The 18,988-nt window shown below is 41.9% G+C and overlaps 1 protein-coding gene across 1 annotated transcript in view; it reads left to right on the top strand.

Moving 5' to 3' along the window:
- LOC126419624 (uncharacterized) overlaps positions 1-9,146 on the top strand; it is a 42,046-nt gene extending 32,900 nt beyond the window's left edge. The window contains exon 5 of the mRNA XM_050086812.1: positions 8,994-9,146. Within this exon, the coding sequence (XP_049942769.1) occupies positions 8,994-9,146 (153 nt within the window). The remainder of the gene's footprint in view (positions 1-8,993) is intronic.
- The last annotated feature ends 9,842 nt before the right edge of the window (positions 9,147-18,988 follow it).

The raw sequence follows: 18,988 nt of genomic DNA, 5'->3' as shown, positions 1-18,988 counted from the left end.
ACTTAGCTTACTTTGGTGGTAATCAGCAGATTTGACTATAAGTATGTAATGCAAAAGGGATGACACTCAATCGATGGTATTAACACACCGCTCCTATATAATGCATGTCAATGAACAGAGGGTGGAACAAGCAGTGAGAGGAAATGTTTTGTGTGGAAGCCAGCACGGGCAGATGCAGAGGCTGCACCGCAGGAGGCGCCATGAAAGGCTCTTCGGGGGCGTCCTGTGGTGGGAGTCAGCGACCTTACAGGTGACGCATACTGGAGAGAAAGTAACAGGCCACCAGAAGTAGGACAGAAAGAAGTTTTAGAAAACTGCGTTTCGGAATTCCAAATGTATATGAACAAATCCAGTGACGCAGTTGATCACGTGAACAGCGAGTGGTATTGGTGTATGAATGTAACTTTTAGGTGTCTGTAGCGGGCACATAACGTCCAATTGGCGGAGGCGAACGACGAGGGAGTTAAATGCCAAGATTTCGACGCAGTTTAACGGCCATTTAGATTGGCAGAGAGAGTTAGCACAAAATAGAGGAATGCATTTTTTGGTCAAAAGAAGCCGTGACGTGGAGAACAAAAGAACCAGGTGGGGAGACAGTTCTGCTGCGAGAAAGACAAGAGCGAAATTTTCGGGGTCTCTTCTCTGTACTGGCGTCAAGAGCAGAATGAGGTGCATAGTGCTCTGTATGATGCAGAGGAGAAAATTGTGTGAACCCTGGGTTCACTGCGGCTGACATTCACCTAGATATTAGCTGTAGTGTCGTTGACCTCCAATTGTGGAGAATCGAACCAGCCAGTTAGTTAATTCCTCTTGTGAGGACCGAGAGGGCATTTTAATATGCACGCTGTTCCAGCCATGCACGTGCATATCGCCATATTCCAAGACTAGAGATGAGTACATGTTTTCTCGCATAACGAGAAACAGGGAGAGTTTCTGCTGGAAAAATCAGAAAACTCTTAATTAGTTTTTATAGGAATTTCAGAGGACGAGAGCACCCATGCAGACGATAGCTCATCGCAACTAAGGTAAATATCGCGAACAGAGGCGTAAACCTGCTGGTTCACCAGCTTGCGTCCACTGTAAACTCGAGCGATCAATCTTTTGCTCAACTTGTCACAAAACTAACCATCCTCCATAGACTTGATTGTCATGCTGAATAGTACCATACTTTGAACCGGAATCGGGTGATTTATCGTAGTACTGGCCAACATCTTGACGTAAAGAAACTTGTAGTTAAAATTTACTATTGTTGTTTTTAGGATTTTTTCACTTTCTGTGGACGAGATGCGTTCGTTTGACAACTGTCGTAACATTATCACACAGTAAACTATGTAAATGCGTGTGTTTCTGTGATAAGATTGCAACATAAAAGCAAAATATTTACTGCTTACACAGTTGTTCTGTCCTCAAAACCTTACGCGTGTTACATGATTCTAATGACAAATTGTTCCTCGTAATATGCTGGACAGTCCGCATTCATACCTAAAAAATGTGGCAGCTTCATTCAAGCCTTGGTCACGGGCACGTTCAGACATGGTACCTGCTTTCTGCCATTATGCCACGTCCCCATATCGACACACCTTACTGCGTTAATTCCACACAACCGACTGTCACCTGCACACCACTTCACTGCCAGGAATTACGTAAGGGGCGAGAGTCTGGCTGCCTGCTAGTAGTCCTACACCGTCTGGAGTTCCCCAAATCGTTCAACAGTGCTGAGACTTATATTTTCTCCAGTGAGCTTATTTAACTGTTACTTTTCGTTTACACGTAGTTTCATCTATGGCTATGTTACGTTTACGATGTTAGTGTAGTGCGTCACTCCCGCAATTCGAGAGAATGATCTTTGCACCTACAGCCTCTTTGCACCTAGAGCCTCGCACGAAACGCAAACTTTCATGGGAGGCGCTGATGGAGGGGGATCATAACTGGGGTTCTGTTGACCACAGAGATAAGCGGGCCAAGTGTTTTGAATAGTCATTGGCCTAGCGACCGTTTGTACACGTATCGGTAAACAGGCACACTGTAGCTAACCTACAGTAAAGGGTCGAAAGTTAAACGTCACACACTTCCTCCAACCCAGATAAATAGAGCAACTCGTTTGGTTCTTTTGTATAATTTCGATTCATGGCAATCGTAGAAGTTTTTACCATATGTTCGTAAAATGATATTCTTAGGGAACATCGCCGAGCGGTCTAAGGCGCTGCAGTCATGGACTGTGTGGCTGGTCCCGGCGGAGGTTCGAGTCCTCCCTCGGGCATAGGAGTGTATGTTTGTCCTTAGGATAATTTAGGTTAAGTAGTGTGTAAGCTTAGGGGCTGATGACCTTAGCAGTTAAGTCCCATAAGATTTCACACACATTTGAACATTTTAGGGAACATCGAAACGTTCTTTGGTATCATCATCCGTTAGCGGTGTCCAGATGTTCAAAGTTACCATATTATGCAGAAAACAGCAAAAATCGGCTTTTTGCCGTTTCTACACCGTGGGCCGCAATGATCTAAATAACTAACCGTGGTAAATGCTCAATTTTAATTTTACATTACTTAGACATTCATCTAGAAACGCTACTCTTCCGTTTTCGAAAATCTGTATCCGTTATCAAGATACAGCCGAGAAACCATAAACTTTGTGTACTAACTGCGAGACGGCCACTGCTATATTTTCTATTCATGGCGGATAGCAAAAATTTTTGCCGAGGAACCTTGAAATTTTTTCGATGTTGTTATCTGTTACCTATGTTCAAAGGTACCGTACTTATGCACGAAAAATAGCCATGTAATATCCGGTCTGGTGCGTAAATGGGATTTTAACTGACATAGTGAACTCATGACAAGCGTTCTAGGGCCATCGCAAAGATTCTGAGGTCACTAAACTGTTTTTAGTCAGCATTTTTTCGTCAGTAGAATTTATCACGTGCTGCATCTGTATAACTCAACGCCTATAGAAATGTGTCGAACGTGGTACAGTAGTGACAAAAAATGGGCTAAAATGGGTCTTAATATGCATGGAAACAGCTTCAAATGATTGCGAAAAAATGTGTAAAACTGAATATAATTCAAATTCAGTAAAATAATTCATTTAAGATAAAAATTATAAGCAAGACGTTTTCGATGAACTGCAATCTATGAGCAAAGTATCCAGAAAAAATTAAAAGCAAACAATTTCGTTTTAACCTTATATTATGTGTACTTATTTGTTGTTTATAACTGTCAAAGTATACGAATGTGTTGAAGTATATAAATAAACCGTCAGAACTTCACTGACCTACAGAATTCGTTTTACATAAGCAGCACACCCTGCTGTAGCAGCGAAAAGAAGGAAACCAGCAGAGAAATGTTGCTGTCGGAGCAGAAAAAAGGGGAATTTCTTTCTCTTTAAAAGACTCTGACAGAAAAGTAGGGAACCGGCTGCCTCAATCCTCATTCCACTTTCTTCACCAAAAACATTTGGCGTGCGCGAATATGATCGTACGACAAAATTTTTGGTGAGAAAGCGAAATTGGATTGAGGCAGCTGTTTCCTTACTTTTCTGTCAGAGTCTTTTAAAGAGAAAGAAATTCCCCTTTTTGTGCTCTGACAGGAGCATTTCTCCGGATGTATCTATTTATGTTGAACTTTGTACGTGGAATTATTCTCTAAATTCGTCGAAATTTTCGGAAGTACCCCTTTTTTGTATACGGAAGCACCTGCATGGATTGATCGCCACAGACCTTAAGTTGGATTATTATTTCAGCTAAGTAAGGAAATTAATACGAGGCAAAGTTTCTCGCCGAATATCTTTATAAGCAACATGTAGTCAGAGATTTTGGATGAAATATTCGCTGTAGTGATAGAAATCGAACGAGGACGCTAGGCTTAGACTAACGGCATAATCAAGTAGGCTCCAGCCTTCCATTACCTTTCTATAATAGCGTTTCTACGACAAAACAAGAATACACTACAGGAAAGACGACAGTGACTGGATTACTGAATGAAGTCTTCCAGTAAACGACGGATTGTTCCATAAAATAAGTGCCAATAGTGCGGAAAAGCCTACATGGAACCTGGTATTGTGAAAATGAGTTAGCAGTAGGTCACAGACACAAAGCATGGTGTCAATCGCGAGACACGTTAGTTGCCTCAGTTGCTTGAACACTGACAGAAAAGAGCGGTCACTGTGTTGATAGCATCGGTCAGGCGAGCGATTTCAATCAATCTCAGTCGTCCACAGTCTTCAAGTAATTGAGAATTTTATTTTGCGATGAAGTATTTTCTATTGTTAAAGCAAATACAGATTTTTTTTACCTGTGTTATGTATGCGTGAAGTACAGTGAGTTCGTCATGGATGTTATTAGCACATGTCATTCGTGACACATATAGTTACCTATCGAGAATTTTGCGTATAGTATAGCCTCATACCAACAGGGCGTTCTCTGTAACGATTTTTTTTTTTTAATAGAGTGTAGAAGGCAGAGAAGGCAGGTCAATTTCTGCGGTAGAACATGTCTGTTCTCTTACAGCACTGTTCATGTGTATTGGGTGAGCCGAGTGAGGATCCAGTTTGTATTTTCAGGTGGACAATTTCGCATTAAATGGACAATTCCTTTTGAGGTGGTAGCCAAACATCGCATGCTTGCACATATTTGTGTTGTGTTGCTGCCTTTTCTGAACAGTTTTTATTTTTAATGTAACGTTGTTTAAAGCTGAACATCCTGTCTATCGACTTTATTGAGTACGCATTGCACGTCGCAGTTTTTTCGATCAACACTAACCTGCTATCCTTTCGAAACGAGCATCTTGAGGTTTAAACGATACGCGTACAGTTAACGCAATCTGGGTTTCTCAATGTTTGGTGACACGAGGCGGATGACGCCGTATATGAAAGCTATGAAGGACAGGTGTTAGCAATGGCTGTGCTAGCTAATTAGTGAGTGTCTCCTCCCCCATATAAGGTGCGCGAAGCGAATAGCAGGCAGCGTCGCATCGTCACACTCACGGGGGAAATCAAAATGGGAGGAGCCGTCCTTAAGGTAAGTAAGAAGAGTACTTCGCGCTTAGTCACGACTACAACTGACTGACTAGTCTACTTCGGGACTCCTTTGGTTCGCTGGCACGTTTTGCGTTTCATTTTGTTACTTCTTTGTTGTCTGTAGGAAACGCATTGCGTTAATTCTGACTTTAGGATTTCTACAGTATTCTGTTCTACAACATTCTGTTCTATGGTGTCTTCATGGAAATTTTGCTAGTTGTAGCATTCGATCTATTTCTTCCAGTGAAGTTTCAGTTTGAGTGACGATTAAGTTTTGTGACATCGCTTGCACATCTGTGTTGCAATATCGAAGGGTCTGCTTGATAGTGTCTACTTTCTACATCTGCGTTCCATAAGGCACGGTAAGGTATCTGGTTGAGGTTTCGACATGTTCCAGAACAATTTTAAGCGATCTCTAGCCTGTCAATGATACTGCGCAGTAATATTGTGCAATATTACTGAAGTTCTCGCTAGACTGAACTAATACTGTAGTTCGGAATGTTGACGATAACGACGATGTTGCTCTGATAATTGCTCAACTTTGTTCTAACAGAAAAAAATGTGGATGAAAAATTGGGTCAATTCTTGAGAGAACTGAGGTTCAACGAGAAAAAAATAATAACAAGATTATCGTAACTGTTTGCATGTTCATGCTCCATCATCTAATACATTACTGGGAATAGTTGTCAACATACATAGGTGTCCCCACAAATACGCATCAAACTGTGACATGTCGATACATTCGGAAAAAAAGGCAAGTGCTCAGAAGTTCATGTGAGGATTAAAGTAGGTTAATGATGTGACACTGCTACCAAATTCCAACACAATTCTGCCCAACGCCACCGTGGATGTGTCACATGATGGTAAGGTCGTGATACACCCTCTTACCCACATTTCACACCTTCTTAGATGGATAGAGCGTCTGCCATGTAAGCAGGAGATCCCAGGTTCGAGTCCCAGTCGGGGCACACATTTTCAACTGTCCCAGTTGATGGATATCAACGCCTGTCGAAAGCGAAGGGTCTTGATTTAATTATCATTTCATTCTAGAGCGCTGCATCGTCAACGATGCGTCCGAAAGAACAGATACCATCTTCATATTGTGCAATATGCAATGTGTTACGGGTATAAGTACACATATCGTAATAATTGGTACTTTGACACGTAGCCACTTCAATATGTTATTTGTTTAGTCTCTGCATCTGACAGTCTTCCCACAAACGCGCCACATAATTTACTAGATGACGTTTTCTGCATGGTCTGCGCCGCGAAGTGGACTATGCCTATCAGTTTAGATCACCCGCTTTGCGTCCACGTGAACACCCTTAATGCATGAGTGCTGCCCAGGCGAAAATAAACATTAATGGCATGCTTGTGGCATGCATACTTGGAGGTACTAATCAACCTAAAAACAAAGAGACGTAATACTCGTAATAGCTGGAATTATTAGTCCGGAAATGAAGTAAGTATTGATGTAACTTTCTTCAGTACACTGTCCTCAGTCATCAGTAGAATTATCTGCATATATACCATGAACACCATGTTCGTATCGTGTAAGAGCAGTATTGTGCAGTATACGGCACTTTCGGATGAGACCGAGAGCAATAAACTCCCAAGGAATCTCCGAAAGAAACTGAAAACAGTAAATGACAAAAGGTCAGGAAATATGTTGAAAGATACCATACGATACTTTGAGAATGAAATTCCTGATGGATCCAGAAATGCCAGATATCACGTCGTCCACGAGATCAAAGGAAACTAAAGATCAGTGTGTCATGACAGTAAGCAGAAAGGGTTATGTTAATTCTAGCACTTCTCATAATTGACAAATAAGATCAGGTCAGCTTTCTAATGAGCGAACATGCTAATTTTTCTCACAACAGCTGTGACAGCATGGACATAATACCATGTAAGCTTTCAATCAGTACTCTCTAAATAATTGTTTTATTTCATTTGCAACTGTAGAAAACAGCTCATGTACACAATACAATAGACAGTTCAGTTGTTTAATTTGTAGTTAATTGTTGTTGTTGTTGTGTATGAATCTATGCTGCTGTCAACAAGTCCCTGATCCACTGAAATATTCACTGGACGCTTTTCAGACTTATTTCGTTATTCTGCAGAATTTTTGCTTGTGTTTTGCAAGGGAAGCAACTCAATCGCAACACATACGCGTTCCACATCGTTGAGCGCCAATATGTTTGCATGAAAGCAGAGTTCTAACTGGCACTTCCCAATTATAAACATTATGCAGAATTATTGTGCTTCTCTTGGTCTCACACTTCCGCACAATATACTGAGTGTGTGACGGGCACTTAAGCAGTGGTTGGTAGAGAGCGCAACCATTGGTTAAACAGCTGCAGTTAACTTCTCGTCAGCAGTTACATCAAATTACATCATTAAAGGCGATGCAGAAGGTCAGAGAGAAAAAATGATAGTGAGGCAATCGGTTGTCATTTTTCTAATAGAACAACCCTACAAATTCCCTTAACTGTTTTAAAGAAGCAATGGTAAACTTAAGGTTGACCGGATGGGAACCTGAACACTATTCCTCTCATTCATCGGAACGATCACGTTTTGCGATGTAAAGTACCTTTCTATGTAAAAGAAACACACTTTCCTAATTATGCTGTACCCATGTAGAGGGTAGTTTTAATTAAATTTTAACTACTTGAGAGGACAGAAACTTTTTCGCAACATTTGTGAGAACATCCAGAAGAAAAATAGCGAATAAACCGTTGGACGAAATACATTTTAATTTGCACGTGAGAGGATAACATTTGCGAATTGCGTACCATGTTTACGTGCCAAGTTACAAAAGTTGCTCACTGTGACAATCATCTTCATCCACGACAGCAAGGAACCGCACTAGAGATTGTTCTGCTGCTATCCGAAACGTTTCAACTGAAATGTTGGCTACCTCCCTCGCTATGCTCAGCTTCTACCTCCAACGTGCGTTAGTGTCCCGTTGTTAAATCCTGCCCTTCAGGTAATCCCACAGCCAGAAATCGCAGGTGTTCAAATCTGGTGATGTTGACGGCCACACTGTTTGAAACGATGAACCAGTGATTGGGTTTTCTCCAAATGTGTTTCAGAATAACCGATTGACCTAGCGAGCGATGTGAGCTGGAGCTCCATCGTGCATCAAAACAGTTGAGTACAAAGCATCTCTGCCGGCCGGAGTGGCCGAGCGGTTCTAGGCGCTACAGTCTGAAACCGCGCGATCGCTACGGTCGCAGGTTCGAATCCTGCCTCGGGCATGGATGTGTGTGATGTTCTTAGGTTAGTTAGGTTTAAGTAGTTCTAAGTTCTAGGGGACTAATGACCTCAGAAGTTGTCCCATAGTGCTCAGAACCATTTGAACCAAAGCACCTCTCTCCCGTAGAGTAGGAATCACGTATTGACGAAACACACCACAGTAACGAATACACCCTATGCCCTTGGTCCTTGGAGTCCAAGGGCCGTACCAGTGCTGGAGTGTAATCTCAAGTCATGACGCAAACACTACGAACAACGCAAATCCTCCAGCGCACAGTCTAAACATTATTCCTTTAAAGTTTGGTGCCCCACAAAGTAAACAGTTTCCGTCTTCGCTGGCTCAAGTACCGAACGTTTAATTATAACCACACTGCACCTCGACTTTTTAAACACGGGGACACTGTTTCGCTGAAGACGGAGAATGTGGTATCTCTGCCAACAACTACATATGACTCGAACTTCTACCCGGCAGCGGTATTACGATACTCCTCGTGGAGAACTAGGCATTAATGCAAACACAGTACAGTAAAGCAAAATAATTTTTACATTTCCTCGCCCAGTTCTCGCAAGTAAGCAGCACTTAATTAACATACTAATACTGCACCAATTTGTGTTTCTGCCATATTTCCTTTAAACATCCATTGTTGCATTTGATTGTGCTAAGAACTCAGCATGTAATACAGTGTGCTGTGTTCCATCAGTGAGAGACTCCTGTGGTGTTCCAGACTCTGGTGCTGTTGGTGGTGGCGGTGGTGTCCTGCGCGTCCGCTTTGCCCACCGCTGTCGGAGCTCCTGGCACCAGTAGGGAGTCGCTGACACCTGCAGAGAGCTTCGCCTTCGGCTTCGGCTGGGGACCCTGGGGCTGGCCCGGTAACTAATCCACACTCCACACAAAAGTACACTCTACAACCACACGGTTCTGATCACGCCACTCATGGCTCTCCAAAAAACACTTATGTTCGAGCGCGGGCAGAATGGGTCAACATCAGGGACATATTTTCTGTCTCAAAATGTAGAGGAGAATAGTCAGTGACTCTGTATGGAGCATGACTGAAAGGATCGACAGGTTCAGTTAGTCAGTCAGAGAAGTTTCATATGTGTTATACGCCGATGAGCCAAAATACGACCACCTGCTTAACAGCGAGTTGGTCAACCTTTGAAACGCGAAACATCAGCGATTCGACATGTCATTGATACGTTACTGGAAGTGTGTGGCATTAGATATTTGCGCACAAGTCACGCAATGGCCGTAAAATTATGGGCTCGTCGTTTTTGAACGCAGAGCTGGCGCCCGACATCGACCCAGATGTATTCCATTGGGTTCAAATCAAGAAAATTTGACTGTCAAAACATCAGCGTGAGGTCACTATCATGCTCCTCGAATAACGGTGGCACGATTTTGGCCTTGTGACATGGGCCATTATCCTGCTGGAATTTGCAGGGTGATTATAATTACACTTTCAAAACCCTGTACAAATGACACCACTGGTCAGAAAGACGACAAATTGCAACGGAATATGATTGTAGAAGGGGAAACACGTATGGCAGAAGAAAAAAAATAGTGTTAAAATTGATCAATAGATGGCGCTCTATGTGTCATAGTAGTAAACGACAACACCTGACATGCGCAGCCGCGCGGGATTAGCCGAGTGGTCTAGGGCGCTGCAGTCATGGACTGTACGGCGGGTCCCGGCGGAGGTTCGCGTCCTCTCTCGGGCATGGGTGTGTGTGTTTGTCCTTAGGATAATTTAGGTTAAGTAGTGTGTAAGCTTAGGGACTGATGACCTTACCAGTTCCATAAGATTTTACACACATTTGAACATTTTTTAGTCATGCGCACGACTCATTGAAGTTCGTATAAACAAGCCGGGTACACGGCTTTTCCTCCTTTCGCGTCTGCGACGTTCGCCATGACTGACTCAATGCCGTATCGCCCTCTGCTTGTAAAGCTGTATTACAAGAATGGTGACCGTGCACACGTCGCTCTGCAGAAGTTCTGGACACTGAAGGGTTTGAAAAAAGGCGTTGGTTCGATGACTGCCGTGGGTCTGGAAAAAATGATTCGGAAATTCGAAAAGATGGGTTCTTTTGGTGTGCAATCTGGCAGAGGGAAGATAAGAATTGGTTCTACGTCAGTGGAAGCAGTGGCCACAGCAATGCAGGACGAGACGAGTGGTGGTGTGCAAACGTATAGTGCACGGAGAATTGCCTGAACGTTGGACATACCCGTGAGCACGGTGCGTAAAATCCTACGAAACATCCTTCTTTGCTATCCATTCAAAATTACCGATGTGCACGAGTTATTTCCTGTTGGCCTGCCAGCAAGAGAGACCTTTGGTTTAGAATTTCTTGCTCGCATAGACGTGGACAATGATAGGCCGTGGAAGATTTTGTGGACAGACGAAGCCCACTTCAGTCTGAGAGGATAAGTCAATACACAGAGTTGTCGAATATGAGCAACGGAAAATCCGCACACAAATCAACCAGTACCACTTAATCCTGAAAAGGTCACTGTGTGGTGCGGGTTTACTGCATCATTTATCATAGGGCCATATTTTTTCGAAGAGACAGGTGCTTCCGATCCTGTTACTTGTGCCATCACCGGTAAACGCTATGAGTGTCTTTTGCGCAACCACGTCATTCCAGCTCTCCAACAGCGTGGATGTGTGGATAGGATCAATTTTATGCGAGATGGAAGACCTCCCCACATTGGAAGTCCAGTTAAGCAGCTGCTGAAGCACAATTTCGGAAATGGTAGAATTATCAGCTGCTGTTTTCCTACGGCGTGTCCGTCCCGATCACCAGATCTTAATCCGTGTGACTTCTGGCTGTCTGAAAGATGTTGTGTTCAGTGTTCCGACTGCTAATTTAGCTGCATTGAAGGTACGCATTGCGCAACACATTCTCAACATTACCCCGGAAACACTTCGATCAGTTGAGGAACATGCTCTTTGCCGATTTCAACTCGTTGCAGGAAACGGTGGACAGCATTTTCAACGTGTTTTGAGCCAGTTACACGGAAATTAATAAACCGATTTGATTTTGAGTGATGCTTTTTATACTGTTTTTCGACTCAGGACAATTAAAACCCGTTGTGACTGATGCCTCATACGCGATTTTCGGCCTCAGGACAATTTAAATCGGATGTAATTGATGCTTTTTATGCGGTTTTTGGCTCAGGACAATTAAAAACCGGTTTTTCCCATCCGATGTGGTATGACCATGCCGTGGTGGATGCGCTTACGTAGCTGACAGTATCACACCTGTACACCCCTACACACTAAGCAGTACAGTTTGTTTAACGTCAAAGGTACACCTTAGGCATTGTTGTATGATCCATTTGTAATTTGTAATCGGCCACTAATAAATTACGATGCTTGCAGCGCTATCTATAGCTACATTTTGTAACTATTTATTTTTCTTCTGCGATACGTTTTCCCCCTTCTCCAATAATATTCCGTTGCTATTTGACGTAATTCTGAGCAGTGGTGTTATTTCTACAGCGGTTTGGAAGTTTAATTATAATCACCCTGTACATCACCTTCTGGAAAGACACCAAGCGGGAAGGGACACAATATTTATGTATTCCACAGCTGTTACGGTACCTTCGCTACTGACACAGATCCCATGATAATTGTTGTGAATGTCCGCCGTAACATTTTTCGAGCAACTGTTCACCTGGATGACGGTGTGTCCGGACATGACTATCGACTTCGTATAGTAAGAAACATGATTTATCCGACCAGGTGTGATGTTTATAGCAATCCACGATCCCGTCTCAATGACACGGTGTCCACTGCAGTAACAACTGACGATATTGCTGGGTCAACACGGGAATACGTAAGCATAGTCTGCTGCCCAGCTTCATGTTCAGCGATGTGTGCTGACTGGATGCTCTGAAACACTTGTGACTGCTCCAGCAGTCACAGCTGCTACAGATCACAGCCAGACTTCCATCCTCCACATTCTGTGATGAGGCGTGGACATCCCACACCTTGCACCTTCTCATAGTTTCGCGGTCCTTCAAAGCCACTTCTCGTAACAGCAGCACGCGAACAGCCGACGTGCTTCACCATTTCCGAGATGCACGTTCCCAGGCGCTAGGCATAACAATATTCCCTTTCTCAGAGTCGCTTATATTAGTGAATAGCTCCGTTTGAGGGCCACATTGTCGCTAGAGTCACTCCCCATCTGTCTGCTCCGATTACACACTTTTTTTTTACCGTTTCACGTGTCTGCAACACCATCAGGGGGTATTGTGTCTCGCGATGGGCAGTGGTGATAACTTTCTGACTCCTCAGAGAGGGAGAAAGAGAGAGAGAGGGAGGGAATCAATAACCAGTGTTAGTAATGAAATGAGCACCTTAGAGGAGCAACAAAATCCAGACATCGCACTGGTAGCACAAACAAGTCAACTTGTACATCGAAGACATTTTGCAGGGTGTCGAAGAGCTGTAGAAGAGCACGTCAGGCAGAAACCAAAGCTGAAGTTCACAGATGAAATGAACATTCTGGCCGAAAGTTAGCATGACAGAAGACCAGTTCAACTGAACTGATATCACAGACCACACAGAATATAACTTTAGTATAGACAAAGCTTCAATGAAAGAAATATTAGAGACATGAAAGTGAAATGTACAGGGTGTTCCATAAATGCTGTGACAAACTTCGAGGGGTGTAGAGGGAGCGTTGAGGAACAAATCGACGATATGAATCTGTGTCCGTAAACGTCATTCAATGACGGTACAGAGCGTCCAAGTTATAGGAGCTGGCTCCTGCTACTGGGCCATCCATTCGGCAGCAAATGCGACTTTGTACGCTGACAGACTGTTGTTTGTTATTCAATGATCTCGAATGATTGCCACGATCACCAGTGGAGAAAATGGAGCCAGATGTTGTGTAGAAAGGCTTTACCTCGAAGTGACCCGCTGTTGCCTTGGTGGATATCTGTTTTGGAAACGGGTTTCCATTTAAAGTTTACTTTTCTTCTGCAGACCGAAAAATACTGGAGATTTCAGGCGACTCCAAAAGAAAAATAAACCGCAGATGAAAACCCGTGTCAAAAATCGTCATCCACCGAGGAAATAGAGCATCGCATTCATATGTGACAAGGCATTTCTACACAGCTGCTAGCTCCATCTTCTCCTCTGGCGATCGTGACAGTCAATCTCTGAATAACAAACAATATTGCGAGAGGTTCCGCCTATGCTGCAATTAGCGTACTAAGTCACGTTTTCTGCCGAAGGGGTGGCCTAGTCAAAGGGGCCGGCTACTGTAACTTCGATGCTCTGTATCGTCGTTGGATAGCGTTTCCGGACACGGGTTCCTGTCCTCGATATGTTCCTCAAGACACCCTCTACAACCTCTCTAAGTTTGTTTGAGACAACCTATATAAAGTCAGAATTAAGAAAGAGACTACAGTTGAACGAGCGAAAACTTCTCTTATTTAGTAAGCAAGATTACATACTCTGGTTTAAACAAGAACAATAGCAGAGGAAATAAGCGAAATATATGATGCTTCCAGTTCCTATTAAAGGGTTCTGAGGGCTACAGAGAGGACTTAGTTGATACAGTTTTGAAAAAGCTTAATATGCTAAGTTTTGATAAAGAACCCATGTCCGTAAATGCACGGTTTGGAAGCAAAATAAGTTTGAAGATCTTAAATCTCCTGCTTCACGGTACTCACGCAGCCGAGACAGTGAGCTCTGACCTGTGTCCTTTGTGGGAGACGACAGCATGGGCGCTGTTGCGATGATGATGTTTGGTTTGTGGGGCGCTCATCGGCGCGGTTATCAGCGCCCGTACAAATTCCCAACCTTTGCTTAGTCCAATTTCGCGCATTTAATGCACGATGAAGACAACACAAACCCCCAGTCATCTCGAGCCAGGTGAAAATCCCTGACCCCGCCGAGAATCGAACCCGGGACCCCGTGTTCGGGAAGCGAGAACGCGACCGCGAGACCACGAGCTGCGGACCATTGTTTCGAGTACTCGTAGTCAGGTTCTCCTCTGCGTGGCAAATGGTGTCCTCTTCAAAGTCGAGAGAGTGGCGTGTCCATGGAGCACCGCAGTCAACTCTACTTGTTATAAATGTACGAGTATCCAGTGAAACGTACCCTTTTGTACTATTTATGCATGACTGTGCTTAAACTGACACACAATATTTTTAGCGCAACGCAATCTGACTATCAAAGATCCCTGCAAAAGAATGGCCCTGACTAACATTAAACTATACCTCTCACAAATCACTTACCTCACAAAAATCTTCGCTGCTCAAGCTACTGCAATACAGCGAGCGCCACTACTGCCAGCTAAATAAAAATTCAAACTATGGAAGGCACTAACTACTGATAGGGATAGTTAGCAAATGAAAGATATTAATAGAGAACAAACAATGTATTTACCTTGATATCATCATATATAAATATAGCAGTTCATGACAAATTTCAAAACTCCGCCATCTCTCTCTCCACGTCCACCACTGCTGGCGGCTCACCTCCAACTGCCAACGCTACGCGCTGTTCACAGCCAGCTGCCGCTGCCCAACACTACAATGGCGAGTATTACAACAATGCAAAGCAGACACAGACTGCCCACAGCACAGCCAGTGATTTTCATACAGAGGTGGCGTTACCAATGAAAAAACCTAAACAGCCTACTTACATAGCCCCCATGCTCCCCACAAAAAATTTTACAAATTGGATTGGGCAGTGGCCAATACAGATTTGAAAAATTTTTTTCATAATTACAATAACAAAGAAATCAAATGCACACACTTATTGATACAATGTTGGTCAAAAGCTAAAATTGTCTCACAGTCCATAAAGACAGTCCTAATCGTACATAACAGGAGAATAGCAGTGTTTTTCTCAAAGTCTGAGCAGTAAAAGAAAATGCACACGAAAGTAGTGGATTTCCATGCAGTCTTGAAGAAGTAGTGTTGTCCTTCCAATGGAAAGACAGTGCTGACTCGCGACATGCAGACAGGTAATGGGCCACAACAGAGCAAACCCACAGCAGAGTCAGTCGAAATTTTGAAGAGTATTGGTAGGTAGGTCATCACAGAGCAGACCCACTGTAGTCCTGGTAGAGATTACGGTATTGGTGGGCCACCAGAGGTGCAGACCCACTGCAGTCCTTGTAAAAATAATGGCATGGTGGGTCATCATAGATGCAGACCCACTGTAGTCCTTGTAGAGATAATGGTACTGGTGAGTCATCAAAGATGCAGACCCACTGTAGTCCTTGTAGAGATAGCCAGCAGCCATCTGTTGTGACTGTGCAGGTGCACAATCACCATTGAAGAGTCTTGCGGATAATATAGCAAGTCCATAACCACCACTTGTGCACTCACAAAGTTTTTGTTTGACATGTCCTTAGAACCAGCAATGCTGTTATCCAGTCCCTTGCGGAATTATTAACACATGTGCAAACACTAACAGTCCCAACTTCTCACATATTGTCCATATACTATGACCAACAGAAACGTGTGCAGTGAAATGTAACTTACAAGTTAATAATATCATGAACTGGTGACAATTACAATTTTATAACAGAAGAATACAATAACAAAGGTACAAAATACATCATTAAAGAACATAACAATACAGATAACATTTGTAGTACAGGCTTTACAAAAGAATCGAACTAACATAGACATCAGTGTTACAGGAATTATGGCATGAGTACGTACATAAAAGTTCAGAATAACTTCACACATAAGCATTTAAACAGAATGAATAATGTCTAATATCTTTACAAAGTAAATAACATATTATTAATGCCAATTATATTTGATGATAACAGTATTCCTCATCATAGTGAATGTAGCTTAATATTAAAAGAGGGAAAAATTCTATGAAACTACACAGAGACAGGAAGAAAACAAATACACAAGGGTACACAAACACATACTGGGATAACACAAAAGGAAAGGACAGGGTTCGTTTTCAGTGTAACATTTGGTACTGCAGTCCATCCCAAAACTTCATTCCATAGATCTTTCGTCTTATTTCAACCTTTGCTTCCACCAAAAAAAAATCTTATCCAAGCATGCTTTCTGTATTCTGTTCATATTTCTTTCAAAATAATTATTTCTGATTGTACAATACTCATTTGGGCCCAAATCCTTTTTATATAACTTCGCAATGCATTCTTTACCTATTCTCCATAGTCAGTTTCTCATATAGTCTACCCCCTCTTAAGCTAACTTAAATCTACTGAGCTCAGATGCTAAACTAAGGGACGAGGCAATGCAGCAGCACGTAAAACAATTATTATAAACAGCAATGCAAAAAATGCAAATTGGCAAAGCTAGCAGCATAAATGAGCAAAAGTCAAATTCAATAACACTATGCCTGGCAAACAGCAGCAACTTATACCTAAACATGACATAGCGCAAGCAGAAAAAATATTACACTAAAATGGCCATGTCTAATACCTATGTCACATCTTAACATTAGAGTGATGCATCACAATTTATTCTACAAAAGAAATTACCAAGTACTTGAAAAGAAAATTATGTGTTACTGTTATTAGTTCCTTCTTATTGTTCTTTCCTTTCCAAGTGCTCCTTTTTTTTTAAAGAATGTGGATCATAAAATAATTATTTAATAGATCTGTTGACAGAAAGTGTTCACATTAGCAAATGCATTTCATTTTATAAAAGCAATGCTGCAACACAGCTGAAAAACAGGTATCAAATGAAATAAGCAGTTACGCAAACCAAAGCATAAAAATATCATTCAATAGTCATGTGACATTTCATAAGTTAGTATAAATTCTCTCAACTCTCGTAGAAAGACGCTTGTCGTAATCAGGTGTGCAGATGTACGAATATTTCCCATCAACTCATAAGCATTTCAGTAATTAGCACAAAGTGCGAGTAATCATATGTTTTCAAGTAACGAGGGTGTCGCATTAGCGATGAAAGGCACACCCTAATGGCTTGTTCTCCAGGTGTTTGACACGTCCCACGTCCCCTTTTTTTTCTACCTGTGCCGCTGAAAAGGGCTCGCAATAATGGCTTTTTCTCCAGGCGTCTGACACAGCTGGGTGCCCGCGACGCATTACGTGCAGGTGGTCACTTAACTTTCTTACGGAAATATTTACCGCTACAGTGACAGCCTCACATAAAAATATTTCACAGGTCAAGAATTAGCGTTGCAAATCTGTAGAAACAAAATCCTATGAATATAACAGTGTCCAAAAAATGTTCAGTGGCATTGTGATACATTCACACATGATTCACACATGTCATAACTCTTAAAGTACGATTCTTGGTTTCCAACATCCTTTTTCACAAGTCAAGAGTCCCTACCCACTATTCATTACTCCTTACCTTATTACACATATACGTATCCATCGACACTCGTCAATATTTCGTCATTATAAATATGAAGCATAATCAAATAACTCATATAGCCTCAGCCTATTAATCGTAAACATACCTCAGCAGCATAATACACATCGTCGTCGTAAAAATAACATCGTAACACCTCGGTCAAATCTCAAAATCGTCGTAGCTTCCTCCAATAATTAAAAAAATTCTCTGCTCATGTCAAAAGTGTCATCTGCCTCAAACGTACTTTAAAAATCATGAATCCATACCAAATACATCATTCAAAGCTCTCATAGTATCACAATGGTTCCGAAAAAATATGAGCATTTCACAAAGTACAGACAAAATACAATTTCATAAGTGTGAAGTTAGCCAACTGTGTAATTGCGTAAACATCTGTCACTGATGTAATAAAAAAGTTTATCTCTCAGTTACATGATCAGATAGCTGTGTAATTTGTGTGTTAGAGAAATATGGTACCGATGTGTAAAGTTGTATAAGCAAATACCATATTAGCTAGGGTTCCTTGTGGTTGCCACACACATGGTACACAAAGTAAGCGTGTACCCCCCTGAGGATAAATGTAATTATACCCTCAGGTGTTACAAATTACAGCAATGGAATGAAATGTATCACGGAAAACTTTCTTTGTAATTAAAAAATCTTTGAAAATAAGTGTTTTAAGTATAAGATTAATCACTCAAACGCGTGTCCTGTAGCGCTAAATGCGCGTCTTGCTGTAAGATAATTCTGTGGAACTGTCGTAGTTATCGTCCTCTGTAAGCAAAGTTCTGCTAAAGTCAATGTACTTACCTCATGATACACAAAAGTGAAATGCTTTGCGTATAGATATCTTAGTTATTACGCTTATTGCCGTGATGAGAAAAGTACTGTACAGTAACGTATTGTTATGCCACGAAAAAGGCTGTCTCATTGTTGCTATACCACAAAAGTTACTACTAAAACATGTTTTTCTTCCTAGAAGAATTCAGAAAACTGTGCAGATATAAAACAGATACACTGCAAAAGCAACATTGTAAATTGTCACTCATTAGAAGCGTCGTGATAAAACCGTGTATTTGTCACTTAAACTAACCACTGTGTCGTCTGGTATCTCACAGAAAGTACATTAAACCCAGAATGTATTTTCAAGTAAACCAAAATGTTGCATTAAAATCTCATTAGCAGTACCAGTATGTGTCCTAAGTATGTAAGCCTGATAGTCGTTACGTAATCGTGCAACTAACAAGCAAGAATGTACAAATACAACACTGTGTCGTCTGTTCACTATAGCAATGCATTCGTAATTTCTGTTTAAATAAGTTCTCTTGGTTCATGACTGGATATTTAACTACAGACATTGTTGCATGTTAACAGATT

This window comes from Schistocerca serialis, chromosome 9 (assembly GCF_023864345.2).
Source record: "Schistocerca serialis cubense isolate TAMUIC-IGC-003099 chromosome 9, iqSchSeri2.2, whole genome shotgun sequence".
Classification (NCBI taxonomy): Eukaryota; Metazoa; Arthropoda; class Insecta; order Orthoptera; family Acrididae; genus Schistocerca; species Schistocerca serialis.
This window is presented reverse-complemented; position numbering and strand designations above follow the sequence as displayed.